The sequence below is a fragment of the Eurytemora carolleeae genome, unplaced genomic scaffold (genome assembly GCF_000591075.1).
Source record: "Eurytemora carolleeae unplaced genomic scaffold, Eaff_2.0 scaffold1505, whole genome shotgun sequence".
NCBI classification, from domain to species: Eukaryota; Metazoa; Arthropoda; class Copepoda; order Calanoida; family Temoridae; genus Eurytemora; species Eurytemora carolleeae.
The window spans coordinates 33,333-51,768 of NW_019397813.1; the positions used below are offsets into that span (position 1 = coordinate 33,333).

General features: G+C 34.6%; 1 protein-coding gene and 1 long non-coding RNA gene across 3 annotated transcripts; one reads left to right on the forward strand and one right to left on the reverse strand.

Annotated features, from left to right (window-relative positions):
* Nucleotides 1-1,976: 1,976 nt before the first annotated feature.
* Nucleotides 1,977-12,902, forward strand: LOC111715996 (uncharacterized). 2 transcript variants are annotated; one of them, XR_002768373.1, is made up of 11 exons: nucleotides 1,977-2,022; nucleotides 3,065-3,309; nucleotides 3,938-4,012; nucleotides 4,405-4,481; nucleotides 5,295-5,359; nucleotides 5,756-5,807; nucleotides 6,695-6,774; nucleotides 7,276-7,424; nucleotides 7,892-8,012; nucleotides 8,900-10,797; nucleotides 11,184-12,902. XR_002768373.1 is itself a non-coding variant. In XM_023491404.1 (10 exons), the coding sequence occupies exons 1-10, from the start codon at nucleotides 1,981-1,983 to the stop codon at nucleotides 10,550-10,552; spliced, it is 2,559 nt and encodes an 852-aa protein (XP_023347172.1). In that variant the 5' UTR covers nucleotides 1,977-1,980; the 3' UTR covers nucleotides 10,553-12,902. The 2 variants fall into 2 exon arrangements, 1 of the variants encoding a protein (XP_023347172.1); XM_023491404.1 differs by having other exon boundaries at nucleotides 8,900-12,902.
* Nucleotides 12,903-14,709: 1,807 nt separating this feature from the next.
* On the reverse strand, nucleotides 14,710-15,730 carry LOC111715995 (uncharacterized). The gene is made up of 2 exons (XR_002768372.1): nucleotides 15,378-15,730; nucleotides 14,710-14,895 (listed from the first exon to the last, which is right to left on the reverse strand). It is a non-coding gene; the product is annotated as an uncharacterized LOC111715995 (long non-coding RNA).
* Between the last annotated feature and the right edge of the window lie 2,706 nt (nucleotides 15,731-18,436).

Sequence of the window (18,436 nt, forward strand, 5' to 3'; positions counted from 1 at the left end):
GTGTGCAGCGTCTCTAACACTTGCACATAATCTGATCTCGTCCTTTAACCCTCTAGTGCATCCACAATATATACCCTTGTTCAGGCCTTGGGGACAAGAACGTTGAATTCTAATCTCAGCAGCCTTGCCAATGTAGCGGAGTTTGAAACCTGCAGCCTTACCAACCTAGTCGAGTCCGAAACCTGCAGCCTTACCAACCTAGTAAAGTCCGAAACCTGTAGCCTTACCAACCTAGTGGAGTCCGAAACCTGCAGCCTTACCAACCTAGAGGAGTCTGAAACCTGCAGCCTTACCAACCTAGTGGAGTCCGAAACCTGCAGCCTTACCAACCTAGTAAAGTCCAACCTGCAGCCTTACCAACCTAGTGGAGTCCGAAACCTGCAGCCTTATGAACCTAGTGGAATCCGAAACCTGCAGCCTTACCAACCTAGTGGAGTCCATAACCTGCAGCCTTACCAACCTAGTGGAGTCCGAAACCTGCAGCCTTACCAACCTAGTGGAGTCTGAAACCTGCAGCCTTACCAACCTCTATAAAACTTTAAACATTCTTTACATCTTTGATTTAAGCAATCCCCTTTTTGTAGTTCAAATTATATCTAGATAATTCAGATCTTAACAGTTTTAAAAAAAAGTTATTGTTTTAATCAAAGATTACAACAATACAAACTAAATTTACCCCAGAAATATTTCTCCCAGTATCTTCCTTTCTGCGTAAGAAATGTTTAAAGTTTTAGTATAAATCTCATAGTTATAAACCACTTTATGAGTAAATATATGTTTTTAATCATGACAATCAATAAATAAATCTAATCTTTAGTAAAATTCTTAAGCCAATACGTCAAAAAAATTGTTAACATTTTTCATTACACAAAAAAACCAAGATTTTAAAAAGCTGTTTTATACGGTGGAGGCTTGGTCTGCATAGTGGAGGCTCGGTCAGCTTAGTAAATCTGGGAAGCTCGTGTCTACATAACAGAGGCTCTTGGCGTCCAGGAGTTCTCTCCCTCACTAGACCCGACATTTGTATTACCTTTGTGCTGTTTCACAATGTAAAAAACTACAACCAAATTCTGCTATATCATGTGAAACAAAATTTACAAAAATATTTTCATAGTTTTTAGTATGCTTAACTGTTAATTTACAATACTCCCAATAATTAGGTGAAATATTGTTTGCACTAATGATTGATCGGACTAACGTTCATTTCATTCGCACTAACGATCGTTGTTAGTTCAATATTTTTAAATTCTAGCGGAATTCGGCTCATTTAATTCGCTTCATTGAACATATTTTAGGAGGAATGAAACAAAACTGGTTAATTGTACAGAAGAATATAATAAGGGGTATAAACGAAGTTAGTCCAAATTATCATATAATTGGTGCAAATGAACAATAAAATGAATTTAATCGAATTAAAATTAATTTCACCATTTTGCCCATGAATTACAATTATTTTAAGAAAAAAAAATTAGTCCGTTAAAAATGTTTTTTTTTTTTGTTGGAAATGTTCATTTGTACTATATTAACAGAAAATTATAAGTCCGTTTGAACAAATGTTTTTTTGGAAAATGGTTGGAAACGTTCAGTTTGCACTAATGTTCAATTGTACTGATATTTACAGAGAAAAACATTAGTCCGCTTTAACAAGTTTTTTTTTGCGATACATGTTAACGTGTGCACTAGCGTTTAATTGCTTAAATATTTAATGAAAAAAGATTAGTCCGTACGTTGTTGGAAATGTCATTTCCACTAATATCCAACATTTACAGTCTTTACACATATTTTTTGTTGGAAATGTTTATTTGCACTTAGATTCGTACAATTGCACTAATAATTACGGGGGGGGGGACCAAAAATCGTTCTCTAGGACAGACCCCCTACCCCTCCCTCCTGATTATCATTATCATGCTATTACTAGGATTAATATTATTATTCTTATTATTATTATCTCTGTGAATATTCTAAACATTACATAGTAAAATGGTTCCACATGGTAGAGGTAGAGGAATAAGAAGAGTTCAGGTAACATTTATAATAGAATGTTTCTTCGAATTATCATCTAATTAAGTTGAAAGATTTTTTATTTAATCGATTAATGTTTTTTTTTACAATTTTTACTATTTTGTTATTACTTAAATGAAGTGACTGGCTATGTAAGGTAGTTGAAAAGAATGGAAAACTTCTTTCGGATTCATTTCAGACATATTAAACTTTTTAAAGATCTGTAAATCCTGAGTTTGAGCGCAATTTCGACGTTCAAAACTCCTACTTTGGGGGTGAATACGTTTTCAGAATTGGGTTTTTAAAATTATTAAATAACGACGACAGTAAATGTAAAAAAGTTCTACAATAAACTACAGACGTCATGTATAGGAACATATTGAGAAAATATCAATTAATCTTATCATCGAAAATAAGTAATCTTGTTCAATTATTAGTTACTACTTTCTCATTATTCATCAAGATTTTCTGCAGATTTTCTAGAATTATTATTGAAAAGACGACATTTGAAGAATTTGAAAAAATTGCGAATAAATTCAAAGAAAAAAAGAAATTCAATATGATATTAAAAACGAAATAATTAATTCTAGCATTGATTTATTGACAAATTTTTTATGAGAAACATGTACCTAACCATCCAATTAGATTACTGTAAAATTTTTAATGTAGTTTTTCGTTGTCGTTATTTAACAAATAAAAAAACTATTTCTGAAAACGTATACACCCCCAAAGAAGGAGTTTTGAACGTCGAATTTGCAGCATACAGCAATTCTGAAAAGTTCGATGTAGAATTTTCTTGAATATATGACGTCCATAATAATTTACTTTTAAAATCTTTAAAATATGCAGTTATGCTAAAATGAATAAATTATAAATTTAACTAATATTGGACAAAGTATGAATGAATGAAATTTTCCGGAATAAAAACGGATTAAGATGGAACAACGACAGAATCTTCCTCTTTATTGGGCAGATTAAGAGTTTAAAGGGTACTGTGGTGAGTTGGGGCATGACCCTCTGTGATTGTAAGCTCGATTAAAATTACAATGACAATCTCTTTAAGGAGGATAAACCGGTCGGGTTGGTTCGATCAAACCTACAGGAAGGAAGAGGACAAGAGGACGGACGACTGGTTGATGATCCACGGTTCCATGATGATGTTCTCCGAAGTCCTCCAGGTGGGGAAGACTCCCCTATCCCGCCCAATTTCTCTACAGATGATCTGCTGCAGCTGCTGGAGGTGGGGCAGGATATGCGTAGAATCACGAGGTCTATCAAACACCTCTGCTCAACGGAACAAACCTTAAGGTAAAGCGCGTGCACGTAAACTTCTTCCAACAATTTTAAGAATTTAAACCGCGTCACTGAGTCGTCAAGAATCGGTTCTAATTGATCGCCGACTCAAAGCTCAAAACACTCAATAAAATTTCAAATGTAACCAAACAAATGAGAGCTTCGACTCAAATTCTTTAAATTCGGCCTCTGGGCTAAGACCAGGAAAAAATACTAATCCAGTCACAGAATTTCCCGCCGCGGCTTTTTTCCCCTTTTTAATTAAAACAGCTTACATCACAATAATAGTTAAAAAACATCTTAAAAACTTTTAACTTTAAAGTAATTTGCCATTTAATTTTTTTAATGCATTACTTAAAGTACTTGCAGTGGAACTAAAAGTCCAAAATATTAACAAAAAATACGAACAAAAAATAGCCAAAAATATGACATTTTTCTTTTCAAGTGAGGGAAAAGGAAAATAAATTATCAATGAGCTGGACTGGATTCTTTTAGTTATTTATAATGACCCGATCCCGATCCACATTCAACGAAATTATGAAAGAATGTTGAGCATTTTTTTTGCAATTTCTTTAAAGCCTGCAGTACCACCCAGTTGGCAAATTTTCGAAATCTGTTCTTTTTTATTTTGTCCTGTTTTTAGAGAGGTCGTCGATGAAATTCATGCAAGAAGCTCCCAAGATCTCAGTTTTGGTAAAAATGCTGCAAAAGCGTTCAGGTATGTAGTATTAATCAATCAATCAATCAACCAGACTTTTAAGAAAACTCTATGCACCACATCAAAATCTCAAATAGAAAGTTCCGAATATTAGTTAAAAATATAAATATGCATAGATTATTTATTTTGTATTTTATATATATTTTAAATATATTTTTCAGGACAAAAGTCAGGGAAATCCTACATAAATAGATATATTTTCTAAAAATAATGTCTCAGAACACATAGAAATTGTCCAGTCTCATCATAAATCACAAAGCTTATGCTTTTAAAATGACGATTGTGGGAAAAACCGGTCCCCCCCCCTGGCCCCCTAAAATACCCCACTGTGCGGGGGGGGGATTTTTCAAGAAAATATATGATCCTGAAAACTGGCAATTTAACCCATTTAGTCACGTAAGTCAGCTTGAGGTCTGTGGGATAAAGTTCCGTGATGTTGTTCTCCGGTGTATCCAGAACGATTTCAAGAGTAAGTATAAATATAATTTATTAGCTTGGACACACAGCTTTGACTGGAGATATGACATTTTTTTACCCATGCTAAGAACATACTCGTGGTTTTACCAAGTTACTCAATCAAGCGTTGAGGCAAATTGGCCAGGGGGTTTTAATCAGACAAACAATCCGACAAAAACATCTGTCTGAACATTTCTTAAAGAATAATAACAGGGTTTTAGGCTAGTTAATAGAAATGTGATCGTGAAGGAAGAATGGAAGGATCGATGGATGGAAGGTTATTTAAAGGGACTGTATGCATAATTTCAAGCGATCTTTTACTTAAGCGGGGCATCTCCGATTCTCCACGGTACCCTTTAAACCTTTGATGGATCAAGTATAACAGACTTTTCCTTTTAAATCTACAGAAACGCTTGAAGTTGTTGAACACTTTGTTTGAGAAATATTAATATTCACTTTCTAGACAGAGCGGAAAATAAATATTTGAAGAATGGGAATAAATATGACGTCTTCCGCGTTGAGTTCACACAGTACGCTAGCTTACACTCCAAGTTTACAGCTTTTTACAACCTCATTAACAAGACATATACACTGAGTTCTCTGTCCTTGATGATCAGTTAAAGATTTAAAAGGTCCTGTTGTGAATCGGAGATGTCCCTCTTTAAATGAAAGGTCATTTAAAATTACGCTTACAGTCCCTTTTAGAAGGTTTGAAGAAGGGAAGAAGGTTAAAGAATGGGAGGTTTTAGTGCGCTCACGATATATATACCTCGTGTTTTAATACCCAGTTTAGGTAAATCAGTGTTTATTGTATTTTTATGTTTAGATAGAGCGGAGCTAAGAGAGGGAGGAGAAGAAGGTTATCTGAGAGCAGTTAATCTACTTTGTGAAGTAATTATTTATATATACCTGTAAAACGCTAAAGAGGTATCTGGAAATATGAGCTAGTCAGATGTTGTTTTAAATATGAAATATTCTCAAAGTGAGAAAATTAGATTTATTTCACCCCCTTTTTTGATACCTTTAACTGATTCATCAAAAAAGAGTGAAGACAAATAAAGGTTTCAACAAAATGTTTACATCGGGAAATAAAAACTAAATTTCTTTTCCTCAAAAAAATTTGTTCTCAAAAAATGAATTCGGATCCAGATCCAGGTCCTAAACCTTGTAGTTCTTTTTTGACTTTTTAAACAAGTTTTTGACATAAAAAATTATATTAATTATCTTAAGCATTGGAAAAAAAATTAAATGTTAAAAAAACAAATTTATAATAATGATCATTTTTAGGTGTTCCACAATATGCGGTTAGCAGATGGAACAGTTATAAATATCCTTTCAGGAACGCAATAAAACAATTATACAAACTAGCGGAACAAATTTTTTTTTTCAATGCGAAAGTTCATTTTTAACAAAAAAAATTGTGCCCAATCGGTCTTATCGTTTTAAGGTTTATTGGGTCTGAACAAAAAATAGACTAGTCTTTTATATATTTTCTTTTTTAGAAGATTCAATTTTATGAAAAGGTAATGTTAAAAAGCAAACCGACAAATCTAGACATGCCACCGACCGCAACATCAATTTCGAAATTCGCATTTAAAAGGAATAAATAATAGGGTGTCCCATTTTTTACCCTAAAACCTGAAAGTTGTACCACAGAAACCTATGCAGATAATATTGTTCCTTTTGATGTCAGTTCTTAGAGGGAATTTTTTTTGAGCTAGATTGATGAGAAGTGCTCGTGCAAGCCTCATGTATTTTCAGATTTTAGGCCATACTCGTGCGATATGCAGTTATCATTTTCAATGAACTTCTTATGCAATTCTGATGTAGTTAGACGTTCAAATTGCTAAAATCGTTTGTAAATGAAGATTTGACATAGATATTTGATCAAATAACCTGCACTATTAAATTTGGGATATTTCAACCATTTTAACATAATATCCTACATGTTATTTGTAAGTGGTAGGGTATTTACCAAGGACGTATACTGTGTGATTGCAATTAACCTGTAAAGTAAATGCTATGTTAAATAACCTGTTATCAGGCATGATATAAATACCATTTATATATAATATATATACCATGTTTCAGATAACGGGGGTTTTATATTATAGTTTGTATCGTTTCAGATACTAAAATATTAGCTGCATTGGGTTCTGTGGTACAACTTTTAGGTTTTAGGGTGAAAAAGGGAATTGTCTTAAACTATTATTTTGTTGTGTTCAGTACCTATTCTTGAATATTTTTCCTCTTTACTGGCAACCCCTACCCTAGAGGCAGTCTCGCTCATTGCAACACAAACTCACGTAAGTAGATGATAATTAGATGTAAGCAAACTAAAGTAAACAGCTGATATTTAAATGGAAATATATTCTAGTACAATAGATGGCAACGTAGAATTTGTCACACTCAGTACAGCTGTATTCTGATGTCACAAGTGTTAATTCAGTTTTTGTGTCCGACAAAATTATTGATAATAGTATTAATTTTAGAAGTAAAATAAGTGCAATTTTACGTGTTCTTTATTTTCTGTTTTAAAACTTTTTAGTTTTTATTTAATCTTGGAAAACATGTCAACAAATATGTGAACATTTCGTTTTCCTTGTTATATTTGACACTTGTGACGTTGTGTATAAATTGGTCCATTTCTCTGTTGCCATCTATTGTACTTAATAATCTATTTGATTAAATGTAGTTTGACGACAAAATTGTCAAGATAATTAATAATTGAATGTAATCTGCTGACAAAAATGTCAAAAAATATAAATGTAATTGGAAATTTAAAACATTTGTAAATTTTTTATTAGATAATTGGGGAAGAAGTACAACGGAGTAAGCCGGATAAGTTCCAGGATTTCTTGCTCCGGATCCGGAAGCTAATTGTTGACCCGGATATACGGTTGGACGAGCAGGCTCGCTGCGGTCTACTTCATGTACTAGAATCCCACCTTCTCAGGTTGTAAATGTATTCATTTTATCTCTTGATCTATTGATTAATTTATTAATTGATTGATCGTAAAATGTATTGATTGATTGATTGACGAATTGAAAGATTCATAGATTGATTGATTTATTAATAAATTAATTATTTGATTGATCGATTGATGGATTAATAGTTTGATTGATTAATTGATTGATTTAACAATGGCATGATAGATTGAGATACATTTAAGATTGTAGCACATTGTAGCACATTGTAGCACATTGAAGCACATTGTAGCACATTGTAGCACATTGTAGCACACTGTAGCACATTGTAGCACATTGAAGCACATTGTAGCACATTGTAGCACATTGTAGCACACTGTAGCACATTGTAGCACATTGAAGCACATTGTAGCACAATAAAGCACATTGAAGCACATTATAGCACATAATAGCACATTCCTAAATAATTAATCAACATGAATTTTCTTTTTTAAGATGGCCGAGTGTTCTACCAGAGAAGGTTGGGGACTTCTACTCTAGTATTCTTGGGGATAGGGTTCTTTACAGACCAAACCTGTTCCCCATCCAACCTACTCATACTAGACCCAACAGTCAGGTACCTATCCTATCCAACCTACTCATACTAGACCTAACAGTCAGGTACCTAGTTCCTATCCAACCTACTCATACTAGACCTAACAGTCAAGTACCTAGTTCCTATCCAACCTACACATACTAGACCTAACAGTCAGGTACCTATCCTGTCCAACCTAATCATACTAGACCTAACACAGTCAGGTACCTATCCTATCCAACCTAATCATACTAGACCTAACAGTCAGGTACCTATCCAATCCAACCTACACATACTAGACCCAACAGTCAGGTACCGTAACCTAGTTCCTATCCAACCTACTCATACTAGACCCAACAGTCAGGTACCTAGTTCCTATCCAACCTACACATACTAGACCCAACAGTCAGGTACCTAGTTCCTATCCAACCTACTCATACTAGACCCAACAGTCAGGTACCAATCCTATCTAACCTACACATACTAGTACCTAGTTCCTATCCAACCTAATCATACTAGACCCAACAGTCAGGTACCTAGTTCCTTTCCAACCTACACATACTAGACCCAACAGTCAGGTACCTAGTTCCTATCCAACCTGCTCATACTAGACCAACAGTCAGGTACCTAGTTCCTATCCAACCTACTCATACTAGACCCAACAGTCAGGTACCTAGTTCCTATTCAACCTACTCATACTAGAACCAACAGTCAGGTACCTAGTTCCCATCCAACCTAATCATACTAGACCCAACAGTCAGGTACCTAGTTCCTATCCAACCTACTCATACTAGACCCAAAGATTAAAGGTCAATGTAATTTAAGATCCGTGTTTTTTGCCAAACCCAACCCAGTGTGGGGAAAGAGGATTGGCCCTGCTCCATTGTTCTATCTCATTAGAATTAAAAATAAATGCTTGAATTTTTCAGGATGGGTCACAGGGAGAGGAAGAGTTCCAAGGGCATAGACATGAAGATCAAGGGGTGAAAAGAAATGAGCATCTTGGAGACCCTAGAAGAAATGAGTTTTCAGTAGGTATGAGAAGAGATGATCAAACAGGATTTGGAATGGCGAGAGACAATCAGATGGGAGGAGGAATGAGGAGAGAAGAACATATGGGAGGAGGTATGAGGAGGGAGGACCATGAAATGAGAAGAAATGGATTAGAAGAAAATCCAGGAATGAGAAGGATTGCCCATGCTGATCCTATTCCCGGGACTACAAACTATTACAGACCCACAATGAACAATGGACCTGCTCCAAGAATATTTGATACTCCTCCCCCAAACATGATGCGAAACTTTGCTCCACCTCAGGGTGTCCTTCCACCTCAGCAGCAGTCCTGGAACCCTGCACTGCCAACAGGTCGATCAAGGTTTTCGGAAAATCCTCAGTTAAATGGAGTTGAACGCATTGCAGCAGACATGATGGCAATTCATATGCCTTCTATGTCACAGGTTTCACCACCGGTGAGAACAGGACGAAGCCATGGTTGGCAAGCAATGCCGCCTATTCTTCCTCCCTCTGGTCCACCACCCAATATTCCTACAGCAATTGTTCCACCTGGAGTACCACCTCACAACCGCCCAATCAGTGGTTACCAGGATCCAAGTTTAGGTAGAACTGCCTCTGGAATATGGAATACAACCCCGGCAAATCATTCCCCCGCCATCAACCCTCTCCCTACGAGGGATGTATTCCAGGCCCGACCTGGGGGCAGAGAACATTTTGATAATGCAGGGTACAATCGTCCTGGAGGATCAGGGCGAATAATTTCAGGGTCTCGTGGAGAACAAGGAGGAGGCAGTGGGAGCAACAGCTGGGGAAAACCTGAAGCTGAAGAATGGAACACAAGAGTAGGTTCTAATCCAGAACCGGGTCCAGGTAGACAAGGGTTTGATATCGGAACTTGGGAGAATCCAGCTGGAGGAGGAGGAGAAGAAGGAGGATCTGAGCATAGTAGTGGAGACCGGAAACCAACCTCCTGGTCAACTAATGATGGTACAAGCTCCTGGTCTACAGGTGATGATACCCAGTGGGGCACACAGATGCAAAGGGATCGGGGGCAAGGATCTGACCGCAGTGGGGGAGAACAAACTGTTGATATTGGACATTGGGGGGCACGGGAGTCATCTGTCGCCCCTGAGAAAGAACAGTGGGGTACAAGGGAAACTTATGCTACAAACGACAAGGGACAATGGGGGGCTGGTGATATCACCGCTGCCCCTGACAAAGGACAGTGGGGCATGGGTGAAACCTCATCTGCTCCTGAGTTGGGGAAATGGGGGATGGGAGAAACTCCAACTGCACCTGACAAGACTCAATGGGGACAATCTGACATCCCTGATGTAGGAAACTGGGGGACGGGAGGAACTTCAGGTGCCCCTGAAAAATCTCAATGGAGATCTACCGACACCTCTGAGAAGGTAGATTGGAGGAATGAGTCTGTAGACTCTGTCTCTCCAGGATGGAAGAAGGAACCTGTAAGCATGGGAAACTGGGCGGATGAGGTTCCAAGCCCTAGAAGTGACCAGGAGGAAAACCCAAATACCTCCTACGACGCTAGGAAAATTGTCTGGTAGAATTTGACATAGGGCGTTTTTACAGTTTAAACCCCTGCATAAATATTACACTCTGACATATCCCGCTAATGATGTTTAATTGTTGAATATAAGAAATGGATAAATTCTTACAAATCCTGAATTCAGGAAACGTAAACTTGTTATTTTAAATAGCTTAACCAAGAACAATAACTACTCTTAATTTTTTTTAGCCATTTACATTTTCTGCATTACACTGTCGTTCTTGTTATATCATATTCTGACTTGTATATATTATATACATATACACTACAGTCATAATTTGTATCTTTTCTATATCTCAATGTACTGAAAGTTGTATTTTTTATCACATTCCTGGTTAAATTTTAATTACGCGTATTTTTAAATTAAAAACTTTAACATTGAACCGCCTAACTTTAAATCTAAATACTAGTCCAAAAGTCAGTAATAATATATTTGTTTTTAAATAATTTCCATTTGATGCCTGTATTGATTCTCTAAAACCGATGCAGGAAGGAATAGTTGGGATTTGACAAAGAAGTTAAAAATCAATGCAAAAATATTTAATAAGTACTCCGCTTCTACTGTTTACTACAGTACATTAAATTAATCAATATTATTATGTACACAATATATACTTTCGTTTGTGCAGTACACCTATAGTACAGTTTACTGCCTGTATAAAAAAGATCTGAAACCTCGATAAAATGATTGTGTTAGACCAGTGTAAGGTCCTCGTTTAGTCGTATTTGTATCATTGCTGTTACTGTTATACTATCGTTTTTCACCCTTTAGTCAAATGTTCTTGTATTTTTTACATAATTAATATTGTCTTTTATATGCTTGTAATCTTAACCCATACACCATATTTATAATGTAAATCATTACTGCAAATTTAGTAATTTTATCCAACTAAGAAGTATCTCCAAAATTAGGTTTTAGGAGTGTATGTTTTCGAGAATTGATCAAATGATTTACTTTATTGGGTGAAAATGAGAAATCTTTTTAAAATTGCAGACTTTTTTTCTTTTAGATACACCATCCAAATTTGGTAGAACAAATATTTCCCGTGAAAGCCTACTCAAACAGTGGGTCGTAAACAGTATTTTAATGAGAGGGTGTTTAATAATGTTCAAATATATTTCCCTGGTAGGGTAATTTTCCGTTCCCCCCTATTTCCCAAACCAAGGTACTCCCCCCCCCCCTTATCTCCAAAGTGTGGTGGGTTGTCTTAATTTATTGCAATAATATAATGGAATATTTGTACTCATGTAAGCTGAATTTCTCTAAGAATTTTCATTCTCGCGTTAATTTTGCTTCATTTTTTATCATCAAAATTTCAGCGTTTGTTCTATGATATTGAAACTCACCTCCTTTCATGCTACTCAAATTTTTGATGTCGTCTATTTCATTGACTTAAACCTCTAAATCTTTGATTGTGAAAAAAATGGTCATCTTCAAAGTTTAGGGGAAATTCAGCCAAAATATTATTCTTTAACGGCTTTGTTCATATTATTGTTGCGGGCCCGACTTCAACTATTTGATGTTTCTTATTTTCAATTCTACCCGTGTGTGTTTGTTAAAGTAGTTGATGTGGTTTATATATCATGCATATTATATATTAACAATTGAAACTATCGCGCAATTTTAGATAATTACCATTTAGCATTTATAATTTGAATTTGCACTCTTTCTCAAGACATTTGCCTTATACATACATTTTACGATTGATTTTGCTCAAATATCCAAAGAAAGCAATTAAGGGCATTTTATAATTCGCTTTACCCTTTTTATTTGTTCTTGTTCTATTTAACTTTTTAGTTTTTACTTTTACTTCATTTTTTAACGTAATTTTTGGCCGTATTTACATGGTTAAATAGTCGATTGATTTTAAGATCTCCCTTGAATTTTATTAAATTATGATCAATTAGTTACTACCTTTGATTGATTATTGGTGTATTAGACAATTGAATCATTTATTGGAATAAATCGTACATCAATTAATCAAATAAGCTTATTAATTGGTCCTGATCAATTAGGTGCTTAAAAAAAAGAAATCAACGAATATAACCATATGCTTAATCTTAATCAATTTACGATTTTTTAATCTTGTTGAATTCCTGCTTGAAGAAATCAAAACTAATCAATTATTATCGTATTTTGTAAATGTGTAGAGTGTCGATTGATAAACCTAACCTGTACCATCTATAGTCGTACATTGTTTGCTGTATTTGTGCCAGGCAACATTTTTGATCTGTTTTTAAAATGGACTTTAAACGTGTTTTCAATTGACCTCCACGTAATGTCAGATTTACAACGGAGAGACTATTTGCTTTGTAACATCATCAAATACACTTGATTATTGCTTAAATGTCGTCTTCCTATTCAACATTTTTTTGGTTATCACTGTATTAAAACCGTCCTTCAGAGGCCGTTCCTTCCATAAACTATATTGGTCGACAACTTGACGTCTCCTAAATTGGTCGTCAAGTGTACGGAGAAATTATTTATCTATCAGATAAGAATTAAGCATGATACATCTAGCGACCAACATATCGTCCCACAAAGTACGTGAACTACACGACCACTGTCTGTAGAGAGAACGGGCTCAGAGAGTATAATTTTGAAATGATGCTGGAGACTCTTGAAAATGCTAAAAAAAAACTTTAAAAACGCTTAAAAATCGGATTAAATAGGAAGCCCCAGCACAATCTTTTTCTTGTACATGTGTAATTGACTAAACCTTGTACCATGTTGACTGTACATTGTACTCGTACAGTCAATACTTGTAATTCTCAATAAACGAGTTTTAAGTCTTTTTTCAATTTCAAACCTGTGCGAACTTTAGTTCCTTGGATTGATTTTCTTGAGTTTTCTGTTTTGGAAAAAAGGAGGTATGTAGACATACTTTGGTTCAGGTTCAGGAGGGGTGTGGGACACAGGGTGTCCCCATAAACATAGGAATCGAATAGGAATTCGTCTTAGAATTAGCGCTGTTATATCCTAATCTGAATGGTCTTGAAGTTTATGATAAAATTTGAACTTGATCAGGATCTGAAACTTATCATTTCAATGCTCTAAATCTTTGGTTTTTGGCCTTTGACCCATAGAATGCAATTGATTTATTAAAATAATCAACTGCGTAGTTAAGGAAGTGTCAGGGCCCGGGATGATAGTTCTCTACCTGTGTGCTCAGAACACTTACAACTGTTTACTAATATTGATATACTAAAGGTTAGGCCAGAATCAACTTATAATAAACAAATATGCAGTACGCTCTCGGTATAGTTTATGGCCTATAAAATTAGTAAAGGATTAGCGTTTATCATCACTCTATACACTATAACCTCGTTGGGAAGTGTAGAGTCGGGCGGGGACAGTAAACCCTAGAAATTACAACTTTATCTATGAAGTTCTAATATTAAAGGAGGGAATGCTAGCCACAATAATTCTTCGCCCAAGTCACATTTTCATATCTATAAAGCCAGATCCATAGTTTTAATCCTTGCTAATTTTTCTTTTAAACTACTTATTAGTGGAGTTTTAAAAATAGTTCAATTGAGCAAAAATAAAATATAAATATTCAGAATAGGTTATTTTATTCGCGGTAATTGTACATCAGACAAATATTTCTTATTCTAATGAAGTACCGTCTGCAAAGAATGTATGATCATATGGTAGGGCGGGCTGCGTCAGTTTTATCTCCCTTCTATTTCATACTCCTTCAGTGTGTGTCAGAAGTAAGTACCATAGCTAAATTGCAATTTTCAAATTAAGCTTAAACACTTCGGTATAGTGAAGATGAGATGAGCTATCTATTCTATTTTATCTAGAATTATAACATATAGTCCTTGAATCGGGACTATGTACAGTGGGCTACAAAGGGGAGTAGTCGAAGGACGTAGAGAGTAATACAGAACTATACAAAGGCATACATCATAATATATAGTCCTTGAATGGGGACTACAATAGGCTACATTTAGGAGACTTAATATAAAATAACAGCATTTTTCAAGCCATTGAGGGGGGGGGGGCTAAAATCGCCCGATAACTTGCCCCCTGTCTAAAATCCTGTTCACGCATCTTAATTAATCAAACACATTCTAACTATGAACTACAAATAGACTTTTCCAGCAATATCACAGGGTTTAACGTTTTAAACACATTTTTCCTGATCATTAATATATTTTTATTTATTTTTACATATTTTTTTTAATTTTCAAAAACTCACAAACATTTTTTACTTAAGAACATTTTGCACACCAGCTACTTAATATATCAGCTTTGTCATTTTTGTTCGGTTTGAAATATTAATTTAACAATAATTGTTTTTTGCCAATTAAAGTACAGGTTGTCTCACGAAACTTGAAACCATAGTAGCGTGACGACTTTAAGGTCGTCTTTGATCTTTGAATTTTTTTACGGAATTTATTCGTAAAACAGGTCTAGTCTTAAGCCCAACCTAGACTCGGGCTTTACTTTTAAAATTTCGCCTCTGATTTTAGACGTACAATTCTAGAGTTAACAGTCCCGAAATACCCCTGGTCTTGGCATTTTCAAAATGTGGTCTGCTTTTTTGCTTTTAATATTGCCTGAGATATGATTAATTTTATTCAGATTACGACAATTTTGGCTTTATTTGATCAAATTTAAATCTGAGCGGAATTCTCAATTTCTCTGGTAGTATTGACAGCACAAAAAAGGCAGACCATATTTTGGAAATCCCAGGACTAGGATAAATTTGTGATAATTGTTTCAAGAATCATACATGTGGTGAAATAAAGTTGACGACAAAATGTCTCAAATAAATTAAAAATTAAAGACGACTTTCAAATCGTCTTGCTACTGTCATGTTTCGCGGGACGTTTCTTATATCGTGATACTTATAAACATGCCTGTTTTTAAGAAAGTTTTGAGTGCTAGATTACGTGGGCCATCTAATATAGAGTTATTTTCTTAACTCTTAAACTCCAACAATAATAATTGGTACAATATTTTTTTAGAAAAAAATTTCTTTTCTAATTAAAAATTCGGAATTCTAGATTTTCTGATAATTGCAATAATTACTAAACAATTCAAGCAACTGTTAGGGTTTCAGCCATCCTTGCAGCAAATGGAGAGTATTATGTTTTTAATTACTCTTCTTCCTCCTCCTCTTCTTCTTCTTCTGTTTTTTCTCCTTCTTCTTCTTCTTCCTTTTCTTCTAAAAAGAATAATTTCCTGGCATTGAATTACATTCAGCATAGTGGTCGACGTTTATATCAATACAATGAAGACGACTTTTCCATTTTAGTTTTGATTTATAATAAGCTTTTATTTAATTTGTAAACTAATACAAAGCTGTTAGATGCAGCCTCTCGTTGTTACCATATTTATATGTATGGCTTCATGCTGTTTAAAAGTATTGTAGAAATAAAAAATTGAAATTGAAAGTCGTCTTCACTGTACTGATATATACGACGACGACTGTAGTGAACACACATAAAAAGTTTAAAACGTCAAAAAAAAGCATTAAAGCAAAGGATCTACCAACACGTTTTTCCCCATAGCCCAAATTTTGCCATGACGATTTTGTAATATTGGTATTTCTGGAAAAATACTGGACGTCCCAAAAATAAATGAATTGAGAGACGATCTTCACAATCATATCACAGGATTTTTTCCTTAACTGAGCACAGGTATTGTAGTAATTTATCTGCAGTTAAGACCGTTTATAATATAGAAAACCCCAGTCTTGAGGTTTTGAAAATCTACAGTCGAGTTCTTTAAAGTTTGTGAATTTATATAATTATACTAAAGAAATGATAGCTTTCAGGCGCCCTTGCTTATTTTACAGGGTTTTTGAAAATCTACAGTCGAGTTCTTTAAAGTTTGTGAATTTATATAATCATACTAAAGAAATGATAGCTTTAGGCGCCCTTGCAAATTTTACAGGGTGTCCCAATAAAGAAATTTGCGGTATTTTTTTTGTCGACAAGTAGTTGTATGAGTATGATTCTTGATTAAGATCAAAACACCTCCTAGTCCAGACCATTGCTCTACTAATTTCCTGAGACTAAATATTTATTTTTCTTAAATTTCAATTTAATGAAAGCAAAGATTGATAAATATTTCTGTTCATTTATAAGCTGCAGTAAGATCAAATTAAAGGGACTATAAGCGTACTTTAAAGTGACTGTCCATGTAAATATTCACAACGGTATTCTTAAAGGGAGTGTTCGCGAACAATGAAAGGGGGTATAAAAGGCTTGCGGCGAAAAATAAGCGCTTTTGATTGCTACTAATCATACTTTTATCTCTAGTATTCAACTTGGATCGTAAAAAATTAATTTAATTCCAAACAGATATTACAAACAATAATCATCGATATTTTTTTGACGTATTCGTTTTTATATGTATTTTTCATGATCTGAGAGTTACTTTTGAAAACATTTATTCCTGTTTCAAGGATTTTTGATAATGAAGACGACATTTTCATATTTTCCAAGAATGTCCGAAATTCCAGCGCCAACGAAATATTATTTCTAAAAAAACAAAATCAAAAGTTTAAACTTGAAATTACGCTTTCAGTCTCTATAACTGATCAAATTCAGGAATATTTATTGGCCTTAATTATTGGATAGGTATAAAGGATTGAAAACGATCTTTTAATCGTATGTCAACTGTCCGCCTTTTTTGGGACATCCTGTTGAATAACTGGTTTGGATTTTGGACTAGAGACAAGGGTCTAAATAGAAAATTTAAACTTTAGATATACATGGTATACCTTTCAAACCTTTAGATATACATGGTATACCTTTCAAACCTTTAGATATACATGGTATACCTTTCAAACCTTAGATATACATGGTATACCTTTCAAAACCTTTAGATATACATGGTATACCTTTCAAACCTTAGATATACATGGTATACCTTTCAAACCTTTAGATATACATGGTATACCTTTCAAACCTTAGATATACATGGTATACCTTTAAAACCTTTAGATATACATGGTATACCTTTCAAACCTTAGATATACATGGTATACCTTTCAAACCTTAGATATACATGGTATACCTTTCAAACCTTTTTTGATCAAAGATAAAAATACATTTGTTTTCTACAGTGGTCGGCGCTTGTATCAATACAATAAAGACAAATTTTCTTTTAAGTTTTAATTACTGAAAGCTTTTTTAAAGTTTATGAGTTACCAAATAAAAGCTGTTAATGGGGAGCTTCTCTTTGTTTTCCATTTTTATTCTGTTTGAAAGCTTGGTAGAAATCAAAATATAAATCTAAATTCATCTTCATTGTATTGATATATACGACGACGACTGTAGATGAAACTTTCCTCATTATTCGTGAATGGGTATGATTAGATTCAATCTATTCTATAAATGGAGAGCACTTGAAATGTCTAACTCTACATCTCCTTTAGGGAAGAATTAATTGAATGCAATTATTTATTTTTAAGCAAACCTTTTTCCTCCTCCTCCTCTTTTTCTTCGTCTTCCTTTTCTTCTTCTTCCTCTTCAACCTCCCCCTTTTCCTCCTCTTCCTCATCCTCCTTTTCCTCTTCTTCCTCATCCTCCTTTTCCTCTTCTGATTTTTCTCCTTTTTCGCCTTCCTCCCCTTCTGCCTCTAATTCTTCAATCTATAGAAAAACTAATTAATTTATTGGAAGAAATGCACTTTTTTCGATATTTAATTTATTTGATAATTCAACATACAGGGTGTTTCATGAGAATTGAGAGGCGACCAAGGTTTCCAAAGCAAGTGGATTTTACTAGCGCGCAATTGCAGGCGCCATAATTTCCGCGCAATTTTGCACAATTCTGCGCAATACGAGAACATTTGCTTTCATTTCTGCGCAACGGAATTCCAATTGGAAATCCTTGAGGCGACGTAATGACCGCCTTA

What these genes read in the sequence shown, in the direction of transcription:
- LOC111715996 (XM_023491404.1), top strand. Translation starts at nt 1,981, where the DNA reads ATGGTTCCACATGGTAGAGGTAGAGGAATAAGAAGAGTTCAG. An exon ending in AATGCTGCAAAAGCGTTCAG is followed by an intron (nt 4,013 to 4,404) that starts GTATGTAGTATT and finishes TAACCCATTTAG; the next exon opens with TCACGTAAGTCAGCTTGAGG. An exon ending in CAGTTAATCTACTTTGTGAA is followed by an intron (nt 5,360 to 5,755) that starts GTAATTATTTAT and finishes GATCATTTTTAG; the next exon opens with GTGTTCCACAATATGCGGTT.